The 21,311-nt window shown below is 43.7% G+C and overlaps 1 protein-coding gene across 4 annotated transcripts in view; it reads left to right on the top strand.

Moving 5' to 3' along the window:
• Positions 1-21,311, top strand: part of HEATR4 (HEAT repeat containing 4) — a 252,604-nt gene that overhangs the window by 121,648 nt on the left and 109,645 nt on the right. For 3 of the 4 annotated variants that reach the window (XM_033951547.1, XM_033951549.1, XM_033951550.1), the window contains one exon: positions 16,648-16,791. The exons of the other annotated variant lie outside the window; for it this stretch is intronic. In XM_033951547.1, coding sequence (XP_033807438.1) covers positions 16,648-16,791 — 144 coding nt within the window. The remainder of the gene's footprint in view (positions 1-16,647; positions 16,792-21,311) is intronic. 4 annotated transcript variants of the gene reach the window in all.

Genomic DNA, 21,311 nt, shown 5'->3' with positions numbered 1-21,311 from the left:
GCTTTCGCTTGCTTCAATTTAATAAATCGGGCCAAACGAGACCCAGATTTGTTGTTGTACTCGTAAATCGTTTGGCGCAAACGCAACCTCAAAAACTCATAATCTTCCAACTGCAGTAGAGAGAGCTCTGCACGAAACTTCAACAGTTGCTCATATACCAAAGGGTCCCGGTGTCTCTGATGCAACCTCCCCAAGCGCTCCAGTTGTTCATGAAGGGATAAAGAATGTTGTGCTTGTAATCATTTACAGCGAGCCCCCCATTTTATAAAAACTCCTCGGACCACCACCTTCAACGCATCCCACAAAGTAGCATCACTAACCGTATCATTATCATTATGGTGAAGGTACTGGTCCACAGCCATACCCACCTCCCGAACTACATCTAGATCCTTCAATAAAGACTCATTAAGTCACCAAAAACGATATCCCCCCTCTGCCCAAAATCCCGTACTGGCAATCCAGACCGGAGCATGATCAGAAATCTGGATGGAACCAATCTCAGCCATTCTAATCCCACCCCACATATTACGATGAGCCCATATTCCATCTATGTGAGCATACGATTGGTGAGCATGAGAATAATGATTATAAGAGCGTTGCAGAGGATGGGACAGTCTCCAACAGTCTAACAATCCCAAAGAAGAAAACAGAGACAGTAAAGCCCTACGAGAAGCCCTAGAAGGAGAACGAGACCCCCCAAAAGAATGGTCCAAATGAACGTCAGGTGTAACATTAAAATCTCCACCAAGATAAATAGACCATTCACAAAATCCACCAAATCTGCTCTAAGAGAGTCATAGTACCCAGCTTGTCTTACATTGGGACCATAAAGGTTGATAATAGTGATGGGACGTCCCTGTAGAGAAGCCAAAAGAGCCAGACATTTACCAGCACTATCACGAAACACCTGGTTCACCACAAGACCCAACCCTTTTCTAATAAGCATGGAGAGCCCACCCACCTTTTTACCAGGAGTCACGCCCTGATGGGTCCAGACCTGATCAAAATAGGGAGAGCGTAAAACAGCCACATCCCGTGGTCTCAAATGGGTTTCCTGAAGTAAACAGACATCCCAGTGCATTTTTACCAATTCCCGACACACAATACTACGTTTCCCCGGACTATTAAATCCATTAATATTCCAAGAACCTACTGTAAAAAGCTTATTAACAATACCCTCTGTCCCAACCCCTCCCTAGCCCCCCCAGACCCCACCCCCCTATGCTGCATCAAACTCTGAATGCCAGGATTCGCCACCGTGTAGAAAGTGCAATCCTCCTCCAAAGGCAATCAGCGCCCCATAACAGGAACTATGAAACTTCCAGGTATATCCTACACACTCATGCACAAAGTACCACACCTCCAGTATCCCCCCCATTCATTCTTACCCCAGGCACTCTATCCCAACATCAAACCCCATACAGACATTCAGCCCCCACCCAAGAACCCAATCCCAAACAACCTCAACACTAAGTATTCCAAGAAAACAGAACACAAGAACACCCCCATTATGTGCTTCAGCAGGCTACCAAGAAGCCCTCCCCCAACCACTCCCACACCCCCACAGAGCAGGAAATATAAAGGGAAGAATCCCAAAAAGAACATTGACAAGCCTGAGAACAAAGCAAGAAAATCCATAGAACAAATGGCATAAGTCCTCAAGGCACGGGCTTAACAGATTTCTTGCCAGAGCGCAAAGCCGTGTGCCAAGTCCCACTCTGTGTAAAGGTAGAAGCCACAACTGGGGCAGGGGCTCCATCCATCTCACTCGCGCAGCCCAAAGCTCTCAACGCAGCCCAAGCCTCCGCTACTGTGCTCACACACTTGGAGGTGCCATTGATGGTCAACCAAAGTCCAAAAGGAAAGAGCCAGCGATATTTATGGCCTCCGGTGCGCGGAGCCTGGGTAACATCTTTAAAAGCTTTGCGTTTTAAAGATGTAGACCATGCAAGGTCCTGGAAAACTCCCACCACAAGATCCTTCCAGCGAAGATTGGACTGTCGGTGGCCCGCTAACAGAATGCGTTCTTTCAGAGTAAAATCTCCAAAGCAGGCTATTATATCTCATGCACCCTGGCCCCACACCGGCCCCAAACTGCGATGGGCCCTCACCAGCACCATAGAAGCCGGCAATTCAGCACCATCAGCGCGCAGCAGATGATCACAAAAGTCACGCATCACAGCCTTGCAATCCCTATAGGCCTCAAGTTCAGGGATTCCCATGAACCGCAGGTTACAGCACCGCGAACGATTCTCCAAGTCTTCAACTTGGTTCTGCAGTGCTTGTAAGTCGGTGGATAAACGAGCCGTGGCATCTGTCGTGGCGGACATCAATGCAGAGAGCGTGGTCACATTATCCTCCGAGGCCGATATCCTGGCGCTTAATTCACGGACCTCCGAGCAAAGCTCCGCTACCGCTGCCTTCACATCACTCCGCACCCCAAGGATCTCCGCCTTCAGGTCCTGGAACCAGGCTGTCATTGATTTCTTAGGCACCGCAGAAACATCTCCCATTTGGTCCGGAAGGCCCTCATCCTCCGACTCCGAATGGTGCACTGGCCCCGCCGCCATCTTAGTTTTTTCCACCATGCCTCCTGTTGCCTCAGTGCTCGACTTTTCTACAGGTTCGCCAAAAAATTTAAATTTGTCAAGGTGTTTCGAGTCGCCATTGTATAAGGAGCACTACCGACCCAGAATACCGACAAAAAACGCGCTCTGGAAGCTCAAGTAAGTCCGGTACACAAAAGCCCCAATGGAGCTCCTGCTCTAAGCAGCCATTCGGCAAGATGATGTCACTTCCTCTCCCCTCATTTTGGCTTTTCTTATACTTTTTGAGTGCATTTTTCAACTTTATACACATTTTCAATAGGAAAGTCTGCAGAGATGACTAAAGGGGAGGGGGAAATGCTGGACTGGGTGGGGTGGGGGAGCAGAGGGAAGGAGAGAGAGAAACCAGACCATGGAGGGTAAGGGGTTGGGGTGCAAAAGGAAAAGCCTGGACATGTGGAGGGACAGGGACATGGATTCAGAGGGGTAATACTGGACATAGAGGGAAGAGATATGGATACAGAGATACTGACAGTGGATGGAGCTTATGAATAAGGAAGCAGAGGGGCAATACTGGACATAAGGGGAGAGATAAGGACACAGAACGGTTTGCTGAACAGAGTAAGATAGGGACACATAGGAAAGATGCTGAACATGGGGGGGGGGGGGGAGGATAGGGACAGACACAGAAAGGATATGCTGGACAGGATGGATAGGGACACAGGAAAGATGGATGGTGGAAATAGATAATAATTGTCAAAAGGACATGAGACCCTGGAAAGAGTTAATAAAAGCAGAAGAGAGACTATAGGACCAAAGCAATGTTCAGACAATAAAGGTAGGAAAAAAAATATTTTTTAATATATAAGCTTTGGGAAAGTGTCCACCCCTGGTCCCCACTACCCTGGGAACAGTGGTGTTAAAGGAGGCCCATCGCTTATATTTCTACCTGGGTCTGATCTAGAACTGCAGTGATTCCTGCTGGTACCTTGTGAGTTCTTTTGTATTTTTGAATGAGAAATGTGCATAGACTCACACACACTCATCCAGGAATTAGATAGATTCCTTTAATGTGATGCCAGAGTGAACAGTTCTACAGCTTCTGGTTACAGGTGAATGGTATTCATAGCATCTAGCCTCCCATGCATCAGAAGGGGACATGAAGGATTTGAACTGCAGAGACTTGTGGCTATATCTCCACAGGGCACAAAGATGGACTATTAAGACCAAAAGCCAAAGAAAAAGAGCTCTAAAGAAGTTTCTCCGGAGACAAGCAGGTGATATGCAGGCACACTTGTTGGTGAAGTCCTCTAAATGAGCCTCAGTGCCGGTGCTCTCCACTAGCTAAGTAAGCTTTTGAGCTTCCTGGGCATGTGCAGGAGTCCCTAGAAACCCTCCTCTCAGCTTGTCAGTTTTTTCTTCAGCTGCTCCTGACAAGTATAAAAGAGAATGGAAGGAAAAGTTAAACCCAACAACTGGGAGAAAAGTTTCTCTTAAAAAAAAAAAAAAAGAGCAAGAGGACAAATGTAGAATATTTCAATATTGGAATTTTTGAAACAAATGACTATTTCTTGCAAGTTTCAAGTTTAATTAATTTTACTATACCGACCATTGACATGCACCTGACCGGTTTACAATGCTAAAAATGAAAATTTAAAATACATTTTTGTAGGGGGGGGAAATGTGAACATTAAATAGACAAATTGCAAATACGAACATGAGCTTGAGGGTAAAGGGGGAGGGGAAGTTAATAATTACATCATTAAAAACCAATTAATTAAAGGGAAGGGGGGAGAATAATACATCAGGAATGGGGATCGCTTCTTAAAAGCGGTTCGTGTTTACTTTGCAGGCTGTTGGAAAGGAAATATTTAGATGCTATGGTATGCATCTTAGAATAAGAACGTTTTTAATTTAGTCTTAAATTTATTGAGTGAATTTTCGAGGCGGAGTTGAGGTGGCATGGCATTCCATAAGGTTGGAGCTACAACGGAAAAGTTAGTTTTTCTAGTGTAGTAGAATTCTTTGATAGAAGGTAAAGTCAGTAAATTCTGATCAGCCAATCTAAGGGTCCAGGGAGGGCAAAAGGGGATGATGAGTTTATCAAGAAAAGAAAGGAGACGCTGAAGTTTGATTTTAAAGACCAGCATTAAAGTTTTATAGGTGATTCGGTTATGGGTAGCCAGTGAGCTTCTCGCAGAAGAGGAGTAACTTGATCATATTTCCCAACCTTATAGATAAGTTTGATTGCCGTATTTTGAATGAGCTGCAGACGACATAATTCTTCTTGAGTAATTCCATTTTATAAGGAGTTGCAGTAATCTAAATGAGAAATGACCAGTGAGTGAATGAGGGTTGTGATAGCATCAGTTTCAAGAATTGAGGTTAAAGAACGAATGAGCCGAAGTTTGTGGAAACAGATTTTAACGACGGAGCTTATCTGGTCATGGAAGGTTAAATCTTTGTCTAGAGTAACTCCGAGCAATTATATTTTTGATTCCATTTTTACTGGGCAAGATTTAATAAAGATTTGTCCATTTATCATATCATTGTTCCTGATCAAGAAGAGTATACCACAGGATTTATTGATGTTGAGGGAAAGTTTATTTATGCGAAGCCAGTCACTGATTTTGTCAAGTTTGGTGTTTATTTCTTGTATTTTGCAAATATTTGAAGAATCAACAGGGTGAAGAAGTTGGATGACGTCTGCGTAAGCAAAGATAGTAAAGCCGATGGACTGAACTAGAGTGAGAAGAGGGGCAAGAAAAATATTGAATAGTAAAGGAGAAAGAATAGAGCCTTGAAGAACGCCGAAAGTTTGAATAATAGGAGAAGAAATTTTTCTCTTTCGAGTGGACTTTGAAATTACGGTCTTGGAAGTAGGAAACAAACCATGAGAGGGCAGAACCTGTGATACCGAAGGTCTTAAGATGATCAATAAGGAGGTGATGGTCAACAGTGTTGAAGGCAGCTGACAAGTTTAGAGAGATAAGAAGGACGGATTTTCAGTGATCATGGAAGTAGTGTATAGTAGAAGTGAGACCAAATAGTAATAATTCTGTGGAGTTATTGGAGCGGAAGCCGGTTTGGTATGGGTGAAGCGCATTGGTTTTGTCAAGGAATTCTGTGAGCTGGTTCAGTACTACTTTTCCGTAAGTTTAGAGATGAGAGGAAGGTTGGCAGTAGGACAACAGCTTTCTGGATGTGTTTCGTCTAGATTTTGGAACAAAATTAAAAGTAAGACTTTTTGTTATCATTTCCAAGATGAATGGGCCGAAAATAGGAAAGAATTTTTTTAGAATTGAAGGAGGGTTGCTTTCAGTTGGGTTATTAGGGGCTTTTATCGATTGGAAAACTTTAAGGAGGTCTGGTAAGGAAGGAGGTTTAAGATTAGAAAGAGTGCTGAAGGGTAAAAGATTTGTCTGGTTTGAAAAATCCAGATACTGTAAGGGTATGGATTGTCCTAAGTTCGATCTGATATCCTTTATTTTCTGGTCGAAGAAGTTAGCAAGTTCTGAAGCTGATGGTTGTATAAGTGAATGGGGAGGTTTCTTGTTTGAGTATGGGGATAGGGATCGTACTATACTAAAGAGTGCGGAAGAATTGCGGGCTGTGGTTATGCATTTTGAATAGTAGTCTTTTTTGGCTTGTTGTATTGAGGTTTTGTATTGAGTAGCAATTTCTTTATATTGACGAAGGGAATTGTTAGACCGAGATTGCCACCATTTATGTTCGGTGGAGCGGAGTTGTCGGCGGAGAAAGATAAGATTTTCATTGTACCATGGTTTCTTTTTAGGTTGTAATTGGAATGTTTTATCCTGGGAAGGGACAAGAAGGTCCGTGAGAGATTGTGTTGAGACTTTTCAAAGATCAAATTGTTCTTCCGTTGTAAGATTAGTGAAATCTTGTAGGTTGAGATTAAAGGAATTTTGTATAGCGGAAACTGTAATTTTATTGATGTCTCTGTAAGTATAAGTGCTCTGTGAAGTGGTGGATGGGGGGAGTAGGAAGGTTTAGTTGGAGATTGATTAGAACATGGTCCGACCAAGGGAGAGAGTAGGTTTGAGGATTTTGAAAGATATGGCTGATAGCTGTTGGGCCAAGTATCATATCAATAGTCTGTCCTGCAGAATGAGTAGGAGATGAGAGCAGTGGAGTCAGAAAGATTAGGGTTAAGAGTTCTGATGTGTTTGGGTGATTGGGCTGATTGAAATGTACATTAAAATCCCCTAAGATAATAGGGTTTGGATGGGAAATGCTAAAGTCCATGATTGCAGACATGAGGGCAGTTAAGGAAGGTTTGGTGACAGGAGGGGGGAGGTAAGTAAGGAGGAAATTAAGAGCTTGGGAGTTTGTAATAGAGAATTGGAGAGTTTCAATTGGGTGGAAGTTATATGATGGAGAGAGGTCAGTTTGCACAGTGGAGCTGGTATTTACCAACTAGCACTAGTACCTGGTAGGCGCTTTTTTCCTTCACAGAAGGACCATGATGGACATAGGCTTAACAGGAGGAGAGCGCGGCGCTACACAGAGCAGCTTCGGCCGGTGCAGGAGAGGGCAGGCCCGGCGAGGTCAGCGGCGGGAGAGAGGAGAGAGAAGAAGCAGGAGGCAGGCAGCGAGCGGTAGCGTGGGGGAGCGTGAGGGAGCTCCGCCCACCCCCAACGCGTCACCGCCAGCGTCACCACCAGAGCGCCGGACTCCCCCTTAACAGGAGGAGAGCGCGGCGCTACACAGAGCAGCTTCGGCCGGTGCAGGAGAGGGCAGGCCCGGCGAGGTCAGCGGCGGGAGAGAGGAGAGAGAAGAAGCAGGAGGCAGGCAGCGAGCGGTAGCGTGGGGGAGCGTGAGGGAGCTCCGCCCACCCCCAACGCGTCACCGCCAGCGTCACCACCAGAGCGCCGGACTCCCCCTTAACAGGAGGAGAGCGCGGCGCTACACAGAGCAGCTTCGGCCGGTGCAGGAGAGGGCAGGCCCGGCGAGGTCAGCGGCGGGAGAGAGGAGAGAGAAGAAGCAGGAGGCAGGCAGCGAGCGGTAGCGTGGGGGAGCGTGAGGGAGCTCTGCCCACCCCCAACGCGTCACCGCCAGCGTCACCACCAGAGCGCCGGACTCCCCCTTAACAGGAGGAGAGTCAACGGCGCACAGCCGTTCGGCGCGCGGCGAAGGCGAGCGGTAAAGGCGCTCGCCTTAGCAAGAGCGCCTTTGCAAAGGAGCCTGCAGAAGGAGCCAGGAAGCTGGGCCGACTAGCAGGGAGCCCGAATACGTAAGTTACATTCCGGTTATTGTTCTTTTGTTTATTATTACCTAGCCACACAGCACACACCGAGACAAACACTCTCAAACAGCTCAACAGTACCAACACAACCAAGACCAACAATCAACAGGAGGACTGCTACCAAGAGGGCAGGACACACACAATTGAGAAGGAGAACAAGACATGAGCGCCCACGGAAGCCAGAAGATGAGCTTTCCAGTCTTCTGCACCGGCTGCAACATGTATGACTACCTTCCCTCGGGGACTAGGGCATACATTTGCAGCCGATGCAAGGAGCTGGACAGCCTGAAACTGCAAGTTCGGCTGCTGGAGGGAACTGTGATGGAACTCAAAGAACTCCTTGCCAGGAAGGAGGAAAACTGCATGCAGGAGAAGTTGCTAAGGGAGCCCGATACCAGCGAAGGGATCGTGGAACTAGAAAGATTTATCGAGGAAGCCCACCAGCAACACGTAGAGATCCCAGGGCTGGAAAGCTGTACCCAGGATACCCAGACAGAAGGCCTGGAAGAGAGGAGAGAAGACATCCATGCAAACACAGAAAAAACCGAAGATGAGGTAGGAGACATCCACACACCAGGAGAAAGAGAGAAAACACAGGAAGACGTCCTCCCATCTGAAGAGCCGAAAACTATTTCAAGAGTAGCACTGGAGGAAGAAGGCTGGCCTTATACCATAGATGTGGACTTAAGACCCCTGAGAAACCCCCGAATAAAGAAGATGGGGATCATCGTAGGTGACTCCATTATACGTCATGTGGACAGCCACACCGCAGGAGGAAGAGAGGACAGAATCGTCACCTGTCTGCCTGGAGCAAGAGTGAAGGATGTGGCCAATAAGATCTCCAAGATCATAGACAGTGCAGGGGGAGAGGATACTGCTGTGCTCATCCACGTGGGAACAAATGATGTGAGCGGACAGAAGTACGACAGGGAAGAGATGAAGGGCCAGCTCCGCTCACTTGGAAGACAGCTGAAGATCAGGGAGGTGAATGTGGCCTTCTCCGAGATCCTCCCAGTACCAAGAGCGGATGGAAAGAGACAAGGGGAATTGCAAGCTATTAACGCCTGGATGAGACGATGGTGCGAAGAAGAAGGCTTTGACTTTGTGCGCAACTGGACGGCATTCTGGGGAAAAAGCAAGTACTACAGAAAGGATGGACTACACCTCAACAAGGAAGGAGCAAGAGTATTGGCAGGCAACATGAAGAAGGCCATCGAGAAGGCTTTAAACTAACAAATAGGGGAAAGCCGACAGTCGACCACCAGTCGATGGCACGGACGACAGGATGCCCCGATGAGGAAACCATGGGCTACTACTCATACACAGGAGGGGACGACCTCACAGCAAATAAAGAAGACAAGGCAGGAAGGGACAACTCAGACACAGGAGGGGATGACCGTACAGCAAACAAGAGAGACAACACTGGAGCGGTTAAGGAAACCGTGAAAGAAACAGTAGAGACAGTAAAGAGTAGGAAGTCCAAAAAGGTAACACGAAGAGAACTCAAATGTATGTATATGAATGCTAGAAGTCTAGGAAACAAAATGGGGGAACTAGAGACAATAGCAAGACATGATAAGTTGGAAATCATTTGCATAACAGAAACATGGTGGAACGAAGAAAACAAATGGGACACAGTGCTACAGGGATACAAACTATATAGAAGAGATCGAGTAGGGCAGAAAGGTGGAGGTATTGCCCTATATGTTCAGGAAGGAGTAGAATCTGTTGAAGTGGCTACGACGGAAATGAAAGAGAAGCTAGAGTCCCTCTGGATCAAGATTCTTGGCCAAAACAGCGCAGACACAAAAATTGGCCTTTACCATCGTCCGCCAGGACAGGCGGAGGAAACTGACTCAGAAATGATAGAGGAAATCAAACAAGAATGCAAGACGGGCAATGTAATAATATTGGGAGACTTCAATTTCCCGAGGATAGACTGGAAACTAGGAACCTCCAACTGCGGCAAGGAGGCCAAGTTCCTGGAGGCGCTAGGGGATTGCTTCCTGGAACAAATGGTAAAAGAGCCGACAAGAGGCAACGCCACCCTGGACTTGGTACTAAATGGCCTCACGGGTCCGACAAAAGAAGTAGAAGTTACGGTACCGCTGGGGATGAGCGATCACAATGTGATCAGATTTAAGCTTGACATCGGGAATAGAAAACATGCCAAAACCCTAACCAAAACCTTAAACTTTAAAAAGGGCAAATACGATCACATGAGAGCCATGGTGAAAAAACGACTCAAGAAAAAGGTGGACAAACTTGAAACGGTAGACCAGGCATGGTCCCTACTGAAAAATACTATCACAGAAGCACAAAATCTCCACATTCCGAGGATCTCCAAAGAGGGGAGAACAAAAGGTAAGGGAGAACCGGCATGGCTTACCAGACAGGTGAGGGAAGCCATAAAAGAAAAGAAGGACTCTTTCAAAAAATGGAAACACATGAAAACAACCGAAGCATGGAAAAAACATAAAGATGATCAGAAGAAATGTCACAAGGCGGTGAGGGATGCCAAAAAGGACTATGAGGAAAAAATAGCGCAAGAGGCCAAAAACTTCAAACCCTTCTTTAGATACGTGAAAGGGAAAAAACCCACAAAAGAGGCGGTGGGACCCCTGGACGACCAGGGAAGAAAAGGGTACATCAAAGAGGATAAACAAATTGCAGACAAACTAAATTCCTTCTTTGCGTCCGTCTTTACGGAGGAGGATACCGCAAAAATACCAGAAGCAGTGAAAGTGTTTAGTGGAGTAATAGAAGACAGCCTCACCACAGTTGAAGTGGAGTTGGACCAGATATACTACCAGATCGACAAACTTGAAAGTGACAAATCCCCTGGACCGGATGGAATTCATCCGAGAGTTTTAAAGGAATTGAAGGTTGAAATCGGAGAGCTATTGCAAAAACTTGCCAATCTGACAATCAGAACTGGACAGATACCAGAAGACTGGAAGATAGCAAACGTCACGCCAATTTTCAAAAAAGGATCGAGAGGGGAACCGGGCAACTACAGACCTGTGAGCCTTACGTCTGTCCCTGGAAAGATGGTTGAAGCACTGATCAAGGATAGCATAGTCCGGCACCTAGATACACACGACTTGATGAAACCCAGTCAACATGGGTTCAGGAAAGGGAAATCATGTTTAACGAATTTACTTCAATTTTTTGAGACCGTGAACAAGCAAATTGATAGTGGAATGCCGGTGGACATAATATATTTGGACTTCCAGAAGGCGTTCGACAAAGTTCCACATGAAAGACTTCTCAGGAAACTACAAAGCCATGGTATAGAGGGAGATATACACAGGTGGATAGGCAAATGGCTGGAAAACAGAAAGCAGAGAGTGGGCATAAATGGGAAGTTCTCAGACTGGGAGAAAGTGACTAGTGGTGTGCCCCAGGGCTCAGTTCTTGGGCCGATCCTATTTAATGTTTACATCAATGACCTGGAAGAAGGAGTATCCAGTGAGATCATTAAATTTGCAGACGACACAAAGCTATGCCGGGCAATCAGATCGCAGGAGGATAGCGAGGAACTCTAGAGCGACTTGTATCAGTTAGAGAAATGGGCAGAGCAATGGCAGATGAAGTTCAATGTGGAGAAATGCAAAGTAATGCATTTAGGTAGTAAGAATAAGGAACACGAGTATAGAATGTCAGGCGCAACTCTGGGTAAGAGCGACCAAGAAAAGGATCTGGGTGTACTGATAGATAGGACCCTGAAGCCATCGGCACAATGCGCGGCAGCGGCAAAGAAAGCAAACAGAATGTTGGGCATGATAAAGAAAGGAATCACGAGTAGATCGGAGAAAGTCATAATGCCGCTTTATAGAGCAATGGTCAGACCACACTTGGAATACTGTGTCCAACATTGGTCTCCCAACCTAAAGAAGGATATAAAACTGCTTGAGAGGGTGCAGAGACGAGCAACGAAACTAATAAGAGGTATGGAGAACTTGGAATATGAGGAACGACTCAAGAAACTGGGACTGTTCTCCCTTGAGAAGAGGAGGCTGCGAGGGGACATGATCGAGACGTTCAAAATGCTGAAAGGCATCGATAAAATAGAGCAGGAAAATAAATTATTTACATTGTCCAACGCGACACGGACAAGAGGACATGGTTTGAAGCTAAGGGGGGACAAGTCCAGGACAAATGCCAGGAAGTTCTGCTTTACACAGCGAGTGGTAGACACCTGGAATGCTCTCCCAAAGGAGGTTATTAAGGAATCCACTGTGCTAGGATTCAAAGGCAAATTAGATGCACATCTCCTTACGAGAGGCATAGAGGGATATGGGTGACTAAAACTACATCAGGTGTATACCTGACTGGGCCTCCGCGTGTACGGATCGCCGGACTCGATGGACCATGGGTCTGATCCGGAGATGGCAGTTCTTATGTTCTTATGTTCTCTTTGAATGCCTCTTCACACCAGAACTTCTAAAAAACCAACAAAGCTGCAATCTTCACCACTTGCTTCCTCAACCCAGGGCCCTGTATCAGTACCGTAAGGGGAAACATAGAAACATGATGGCAGATAGGGCCAAATGACCCATCTAGTCTGCCCATCCTCAGTAACCATTATCTCTTTCTCTGAGAGGTCCAACTGCTGCCAATACCATCAGAAAATTTTAAAAAATGGCAGATTCAGCAGGCCAACGTAAGACGCTCCCCGTGTTCAAATGCTGCACTACTCCTTTATCACCGGCAGCAACAGTTACAGCATGGGGCTCAACTCATGAAGCTGAAGCGGCTTTAACATTTACTGAGCTTACAGTAAAGGCTCCTGCGGGCTCAGTCTCGGCCTTGCAGTCCTCTTTTAGCCGGAAACAGCAGACTTCATTGCCTACAGGTAACATTACAAAACCTAGTAAAAGTCATTCAAAATCCAAACGGGAGCCTCTCCAACTCCTCTCCTTCAGGACAAATATTCCTGCTAAGTGTCCCTCTCTGCCTGGTCTTCAGCCTGGTCCTCCTCCTCAGGGATCAAACTCTATTCAAACTGTTTCTAATTTTTTCTTGCTTCTTTAATGTTTTATGCAAGATAATGCAGCTTTACTCCAACATTCTCCTCCAAATCCTACAGTTTTAGAGCCCCAGCAATGCTTTGCCTATGTGGAGCACTATTCCTCAGAGGACCCTATGCTCTCAGGCCCTTTAGCACCATCTACAGATATAACCTGGGGGCTCTATATGCCTATCTGTTCCTCTCCAACACAAGGTGCTCCATCTCCTCCAGACTGGTCAGATGCTGAGGTGATGCCTCTTTCAGATCCTGATTAACCATCTCAACTGCTCCAGTCTATGCAGCCAGTTCCAACAGAGGAATATTCTTATTTAAAATTTTTTCAAAAAGTATCTTCCCTGCCGAGTTTTAATCAAGCGGTGACACTTACAGACAATAAGAATTATAAGGCTATTCTTCAGTCCTGTAAGACCCCAATAAAGAAACTGGTTGCACTACCAGTACCTCAAGTTCTACAGGACCTCCAGTTATCTAATTGTCAAAATCCCCTATCAGTGTCCACAGCTTTCAAGAGCTTGGAGTTGAAATATAAGGTCTAAAAAGCACTTGATCATGACCTTCAGCAGCTCCCTCACCATTCAATGGTATCTTAAAAAGGCTAAGTCTTCCAAATCTCCATTAAGTTGACCCCCCTGGAAAGGATCATCGTCTCTTTGATTCCTTAGGTTGCAAAGTTTATCAAGGTTCTAAGCTGTTATCCAAGATCATTGCTCAGCAGCTGCAAATTCTACATTTTCAACATTCTATTCTGTAACAGCTAGAAGCCATTTCCCCAGAAGCAATACCAAGTCTCTTCATTGTGCTACAAGAATCCACATACCATTTAATTAAATTCAACTATGACACTTATGACATGACATCTCAAATGGCAATGGTGGCCATAGCAGCTATATGCACAGCATGGCTTAGAGCAGGGGAAGGGAACTCTGGTCCTCGAGAGCTGTATTCCAGTCGGGTTTTCAGGATTTCCCCAATGAATATGCATTGAAAACAGTGCATGCACATAGATCTCATGCATATTCATTGGGGAAATCCTGAAAACCCGACTGGAATACGGCTCTCGAGGTCCGTAGTTCCCTACCCCTGGCTTAGAGCATCAGATCTTAGAGAAGATGTTCACGATAGACTAGCAGACACTCCCTGCTTGGTGACAAGTATTTTTGGTGAAAAATGCAAGCCAAAGTCTCACAACTGATTGAAGATTCCTCAACTAATAGGGAACTCTCAGCTCATCCTTCTGAGCAACCTCTACAATTTTGACGCCCTTCTTCTTCGTTTTCTTATCGTAGAGCAACCATCAGCAATTTTTTTCAGCAGTATTATCTGCATCACAGATTTCCTCCTTATAATCAACCTGCCCTACAAAGATCATAGTCTTCTTCATATGCTCCGAAACAGCATATAAGGGGCCAGAAGCAATCATTTACATCTCAACTTCCAGCTCTTAAGCCTTCTAGTTTTTGACCATCTGCCAGTGGGCAGGGCGGGGGGGAGGGTAGGTGGCTAATTCACTTCTTTTCGGCTTGTTCTCCGCATTGTTCCTTAAGGATATTTCCTCAATTTTCTTCCCAACTCTATGCCCTCTCAACCACCTCCCCCTTCTGCAATACCACACTAACACATTCCACAGCTTGCAACAGAGCTCTCCCTTCTACTGTGCAGCAGTGCTATCGAGGAAGTTCCAGATTCCCAAATAAACCAAGGATTCTACTCCAAATTCTTTCTCATTCCAAAAAGACACAAGGTTTTCATCCCATTCTTGACCTCAGACCTCTCAATGCCTGCCTCAAAAAGAAAGAAAAGTTCAGGATGATTTCTCTTCCAGCAATTCTTCCTCTATTGAAACAATATGATTGGTTAACCGCCCTAGAGCTCAAGGATGCATACACTAACATTCCAATTCATCCTTCCTACTGGCACTTCCTTCGCTTCAAATTCCTAAATCAACATTTCAAATACATTGTTCTACCCTTTGGCCTTTTGTCAGCACCCAGAGTTTTCACAAAGTGCCTAGTTATAGTGGCAGCACACCTGCGAAAACAACACCACATGGTATTTCCTTATCTAGACAATTGGCTCTTAGTAGTACATTCCAGAGACCATCTGTTACTCACCATTCAAGCCATGGTTTTGACCCTGCAATCATTAGGATTCATCATCAACTTTCAAAAGTCCAACCTTACTCCAACACGCTCCCTCACGTTCATCGGAGCTTACTTGGACACAGATGCCACAAGGGCTTTTCTTCCTTAGAACAATGTTAATCTGAAATATGTTGAAACTTGTGCAATGACCTTTTGTTGTGCTGGGGTGAAATTATGAAATTTGCTGTTAGGGCAGTTGAGAAAATGTGCTGATAGAGGAACTTTTAGAAAGCTCCTCAAAATGCAATTGTTTTTATAGGGTCTGACTTGTCCTGTTCGAGGAATTATTATGAATTAAAATTTTGATGATTTGTCTCTCTTTTATATTGTTTTTAGGTATTATGTATGTGGATATACTGTAAACTGCTTAGGAACTAGACGGTATAGAAATTTTAAAAATAAATAAATCATTACTCTGGCAGACCACTTAAGACGATCTTCCACCTTGCCAACTCACATCATTCTTCGCCTCTTAGGTCACATGGCAGCCTTGAGTTCTCTAGTACCTCTTGCACGGCTCCAGATGAGACTTCTACAGTGGCACCTCAAGTTGCACTGGAATCAATGATGCCATTCCCTCACCAGGTTGATTCCATTTTCTACAAAGATTCAAGAATCCACTTAATGCAGGCCCTTTTTGAGCCATTAGAATCTGATTCCCTTACATTCCTTAGTTGGAAGACAGTTTTTCTCACAGCTTTAACTTCAGTCAGAAGAGTTAGTGAACTTCAAGCACTAGTTACATATTATCCTTATCTTTAGAGAGTAAAATTTGTTTTAATGGAAACACATCACAACCATACAGGCAAGAGTAAACAATACAAATATGCAAACATGTGCAAGAGTAAAGTACAAATATGCAGGTTCACATTTTATAACAACAATCAACTAGCCTTGAACCCCCCCCCCCCCCCCGTCCCAAGCTACATTGTCAAGAAAGCACAGCAAACAGAGATGTAGAACCAGTGAAATCTCCTACCCTCTGACAGAGCTATGAATATATCTAACCAAATGACTCCTAAGAAATGGCCGGCAGCTAATTAAAGCATTGAAAGAAATGCTGACCATCACTGCGCTATCCAAAAAAACTACTCAAGAGGAGGCGGTAGCGGCTAGCGCATGTGGCAATTTAGCGCGCGCTATTCCATGCGTTAAGGCCCTAATGCACCTTTGTAAAAGGAGCCCTAAGTATCTAGTTAAACTTACTAATATTCCCCATTATATTTTCTTTCAGACTTCTCAACTAAAGGAATTTCTTATGACAAAAGTTTTCCGAGCAATCTGACATTGCAGCTCCTGGTGGGTAGAAAGGAACTGTTCTGGTCTATGATTGCTAACTTGGGATTGGAATTGATATGTGTGGTTATTTCCTTTTTGATTATTGATTGATTAATTTCATTTTATTTTCCTCATATTTCCAGTAGATTCCTCCCCTGCCTTGTTGGAGGTTTAATATAGGTTACTTCAATTAACTTGCATTATATTATTCATATATCTTTGTTTTCTTTTCCTCTTTGGTTTTATTACCCTATTTACTGTTCAAATAGTTTGTCCTTATATTATGGTTTATTTTTTTAAAATGCAAGAAATGGAACATTTTTTTTTAAAGGGTAACTGAACAGTTGAAATTGTTCTGCTTCTAACTTGCTTCACCAGATGTGTATTGGCAGGATATCACTGTGGAAAAGCTCAAAAGAGACCTAGAAAGCATGAATGCTGGTTACAAGATCACTGCTTTAATAACATGTGCATGTGGAGCGATAGAACGTCCCAGACATTTTACAGATACCAGTATTTTAGGTCAGTGGGAAATGATAGTCAAAATGAATTTGACAAGTTCTGGAATTTTGAAAGACTGCATATTGGGATGTGTTATATCCAATATTTATTCCTTTATTTTTTCTTCTAATTTTATGACTTTATTCTTAGTATCTTTAGGGGGGAATATAACAATGTGCATTGAGAGAGAGAATAACACACATTTTTTTTACTGTTAACATGCTTTAAGTGGCAAAAAAATAATTCATGATTTCACTGTAATGCATGTTAGTGTATGGCACCATAGGCTGCATAACAATGGCATGCAAAACATTCAAATACCTCATTTCTATGAAAATCAAATAACACAGTTTGCATTGAACTCCAGAAGCTGTATTATTCATGGAAAAATAATACTAGTTCAAATCTGGCATTATTTTTCCTGCTTGGAAGCATTGGCTACTACAGGTAACACATAATCTGATTTCTTTCAAGCACCATCTTAAATAGGCCAGGCCTATATCAATAGTAGCCCTCTCCTTCTCCTCACTGTAAGCAACTTTCAAAATTCTGGACAAGGCCCCACCCCCACCCTCACCCCACCTCTCCCGTAGGCCCACCAGGCCTACTTCAAATAATTTCTGGTGGTCCAGTGGACTGGGTTCAAAACCTGTGCTGACTGCAGATAATCTAGCAAAACTAATTCATACTTTTATTACTAGTCAACTTGATTAATGTCACACATTATTTTTAAGGTCAAGCAAGCATAGCCAACCTGCGGCTAGGCTCCTAACAGGCACGCGCAGTAATGACCGCATTATGCCAGTACTGTTCGAATTGCACTGGCTGCCACTAGCCAAGTGGATTGAATTTAAGCTACTTTGTGTAGTCTTCAAAGCGTGACATCTTCAACTTCCAGAATATCTATACAAGAAACTTGCCAGATATCAACCTAATAGAGCTCTAAGATGATCATAACACAAGCAGTTTGATATCCCCAGACTGAGAGAAATAAAACTACAAACAACTAGAAAGAGAGCCTTCTCATATGCAGGTTCTAGCCTCTGGAACTGCATACTACAAGGATTCCTTGAGGAAATGCCCTACTTCCCCTTCCAGAAACAACTGAAATCAGTTCTGTTCCATCAACACTAAGGAACTCTATGCGATTACTCTCCATAGTCCATAAGTGAACACTTACCATTAACTGCATTATCCCAGGACAAGCAGGCAGCATATTCTCTCACATGTGGGTGACGTTATCCATGGAGCCCCAGTAAGGACCACTTTATGAACTTAAGAAAGTTCGCAAACTGCTCGCACCATGCATGTGCAAGTGCCTTCCCACCCAATGTAGGCTCGCAGTACCTCAGTTCCTTAAGCAAGCTAAGATGCCAACCAGGGGAGGTGTATCAAATGTAATAATTCAAATCCAAAATGGTGGTCATGACCCTTGTGACTCCTGCTACAGTAGCAGTACTATCTCTAGGCATCAAGATTACTGCCAGGGGTTTTGGCTCCATTACACTAGACTACTAGGAATTGTTTTGGGTAGTTCAGACAGCCCTACGAGGGCAGGGGAGCCTTGCACTAGGGTTTAAAAAGGTGCAAGTGAGAGTTATCAATTCAAGGGGAAGGTCTTTTCTTGGGGGATACTTAAGGATATCACTATTTATAAAGGTCTGGTCCCTTTAAGAAATGATCCCCAGGAGCATTAATGCCTCAATGTTCATGGGGAACAAAATAATGCAGGTTACCCAGTTAATTGCAAATTGTGGTTTTCATTTATTGTGGAAGTCGCTACCATGCAGTATTGAACAGGTTCAGGCTTCCCATAGTAAGCTAAGTTCCAGTAAAACGTCATGTTTTACTGAAACTTAGGGCTCCTTTTACGAAGCCGTATTAGCGGTTTTAGCGTACGCAGCTTTATAGCACATGCTAAACCCATGCTACGCAGCTAGAACTAATGCCAGCTCAATGCTGGCGTTAGCGTCTAGCGCGGCTGGCAGTTTAGCGCGCACTATTACACGTGTTAAACCGCTAACGCTGTTTCGTAAAAGAAGCCTTTAGTAACCTCCTTCCTAAATTATTTTCTATTCTATTCTCTTCTTGCTTTATTATCATTTTTCTATCAAATATGTCAATAAAAATCTTTTATTTCCTGTGTGTTGTAAATTCATAAATTTCTTGCAGGACTATATATCATAGAACAATTTTTACACAATCTATTTTGGGACAAAGTCCATAGATACTTTTTAACCGTATATGCATGCAACAGAAAAATAAATAGCCAATAACTAATACTTAATTTATTAAATTAATAAAAACAATGCATAATTTATAAATAACATTTATCTTAATTTATAATAAATCCAGCATACATAAAGCAACACCAAAACTAAGATATCCATACATTAAGAACTATCAAAGCCACTGCTTGCCGTGGATTGGTAGCATGGAATGTTGCTACTGCTTGGGTTCTGACAGAGTCCTGGAATGGCCACTGTTGGAACAAGAAACAGCTAGATGGACCATTGGTCTGACCCAGTATGGATGTTTTTATGTTCTTATGTTTCAGTTAAGTCTGCATCAGGGGTATAAAGTCTAAAAGACAAAGCATATAATATGCATTAGTTTCTTTCCATGTTTTTAATTTTTTATATCAAATATCAACCAATTTAATCATTAATTAGGTATAATTAGATAAAATTTAAAACATGGAAAGAAACTAATGCATATTATATGCTCTTAAATGTAGAAAATTGGGTCACCAAAGATAGGTGGATCAATGGATGTGAATTGACTTTCTTGCACCGATCACACAAAGTTGATGCATCATTTGAGCCACTGGATGATTTTCAAGCAGTCAATGGCACACTGAACAAAAAGCATAAAAAGCAGTCATATCTTTGTTCCATTAGGTATGTGATTATTGGCATTGAATATTGACTAGCACCCAAATAACTTCTGGGTCCACTAAAAACCTGGATATTCAAGGGTGGTACCCGGATATGTCCTAGAACCAATTATCTGGATCATGGCTGGCAGTGGTCAGCATTGAAAGAAATGCTGACCATCACTGGTTTAATATTGACCCAGCAGATCATTGTTCAGACATATATGATGAAGGCTTAGCTGAATCATGGCTGTGTTTTGAATTTTAGTGTATGGATATCTTTGGTTTTAAAGCTTGTTTTATATGTTGGATTAACTATAAATTAAAATAATTTTATTATAAATTCCTTATTGATTTTATTCATATAAGGGTCCTTTTACTAAGGCTTGCTAATGGATTCAGCAAGCACTAATGATTAGCACATCCAAAACGCTGAACAGCTCATTGTATTCCTATGGGGTATATACCACTTGACACACTTTAATTGTTAATATGGGCGACCGATTCACTAGAGTCTTCATGCAAATTATCTGATCGGACGCACGCCCCACCATGATCCCATGGATATTTGCAGAGTGATCGCAACGCATGCCCAGACCATCCTGGTTGGCTGTAGATGCAATCCACACATGCGTTTGCTCTCTGCACAAGTGAGGTCAAAATAAAGTGGCAGGGGTGCCTGCAGTTTACTTGAGTGGACATTTCAAGTTAATGGAACAGAACATGCTTTAGTCAGATTATGGAACAGAATACGCTTTTAACCTACGAGTTAAAACTGCGGGTTAAAGCCACAAGCTTGCATGGCACTGCGCTTTTTGCAGAATATATGGAAAGTAATGTACAGTTTTATTTTTATTTTGAGGGTTGTTTTGTAACCTCAATAGTGGGATTTCAGGGTTGCAGAAAGCAGGCAAGTCGGTTAAGACAGTAAGCAACTGGTCCTCAGCGGTCGCTTCATTTTGGATCAGCAAACCCAATCGGTGTTTCTTGTTCTGTTTTGTGAATCGATGACTTCCTACTTAGCAAGCCATTTCCCCTCATTTGCATGGGTGGATCAGATCGGGCGGGAGAATGATCAATCACAAGGTTAGTGAATCGGGTCGGGGAACGATCGCAAACTGGTTGGGACATGATCAGGAAACGATCGGTGCGTTTAGTGAATCTTACCCTAAATTCTTTAGCACAATTTATAACTAAGGGTTCCTCTTACTAAAGCTAAGAACATAAGAGCATAAGAACAGCCATATTGGTGAGACCAATGGTTCATCTAGCCTAATTTCCTGTTTCCAACAGTGATTAATTGAGATCACAGTGTCTGGCAGAAACCCAAATAGTAGCAGCATTTCATACTTCCGATCCAGAGCAAGCAATGATTTCCCCCATGTCTGTTCCAATAGCAGACTAGTCTCCTCGAGGAACTTGTCAAAAACCTTTCTTAAACCCAGCTACATTAACCACTGTAACCACATCCAGGGCTGGTTTTAGACAGGCTGGAGCCCAGGGAAGAAATTAAGGAAGGGGCCTCTGATCCCCTCTGCTCTCTACACCCTTCCCTCTGATATCCCTACCTCCTATTACTACCACACAGCCCGTCTCCCCCATAATCCCTACCTCCCATTACTATCACACATAAAACAACTTTAAATGACTTTTTTTACACATTAAA

This window comes from Geotrypetes seraphini, chromosome 7 (genome assembly GCF_902459505.1).
Source record: "Geotrypetes seraphini chromosome 7, aGeoSer1.1, whole genome shotgun sequence".
In the NCBI taxonomy this organism is placed as follows: domain Eukaryota; kingdom Metazoa; phylum Chordata; class Amphibia; order Gymnophiona; family Dermophiidae; genus Geotrypetes; species Geotrypetes seraphini.
Note: the sequence above shows the minus strand (reverse complement) of the source record. Positions and strands in the feature narration are given on the sequence as shown.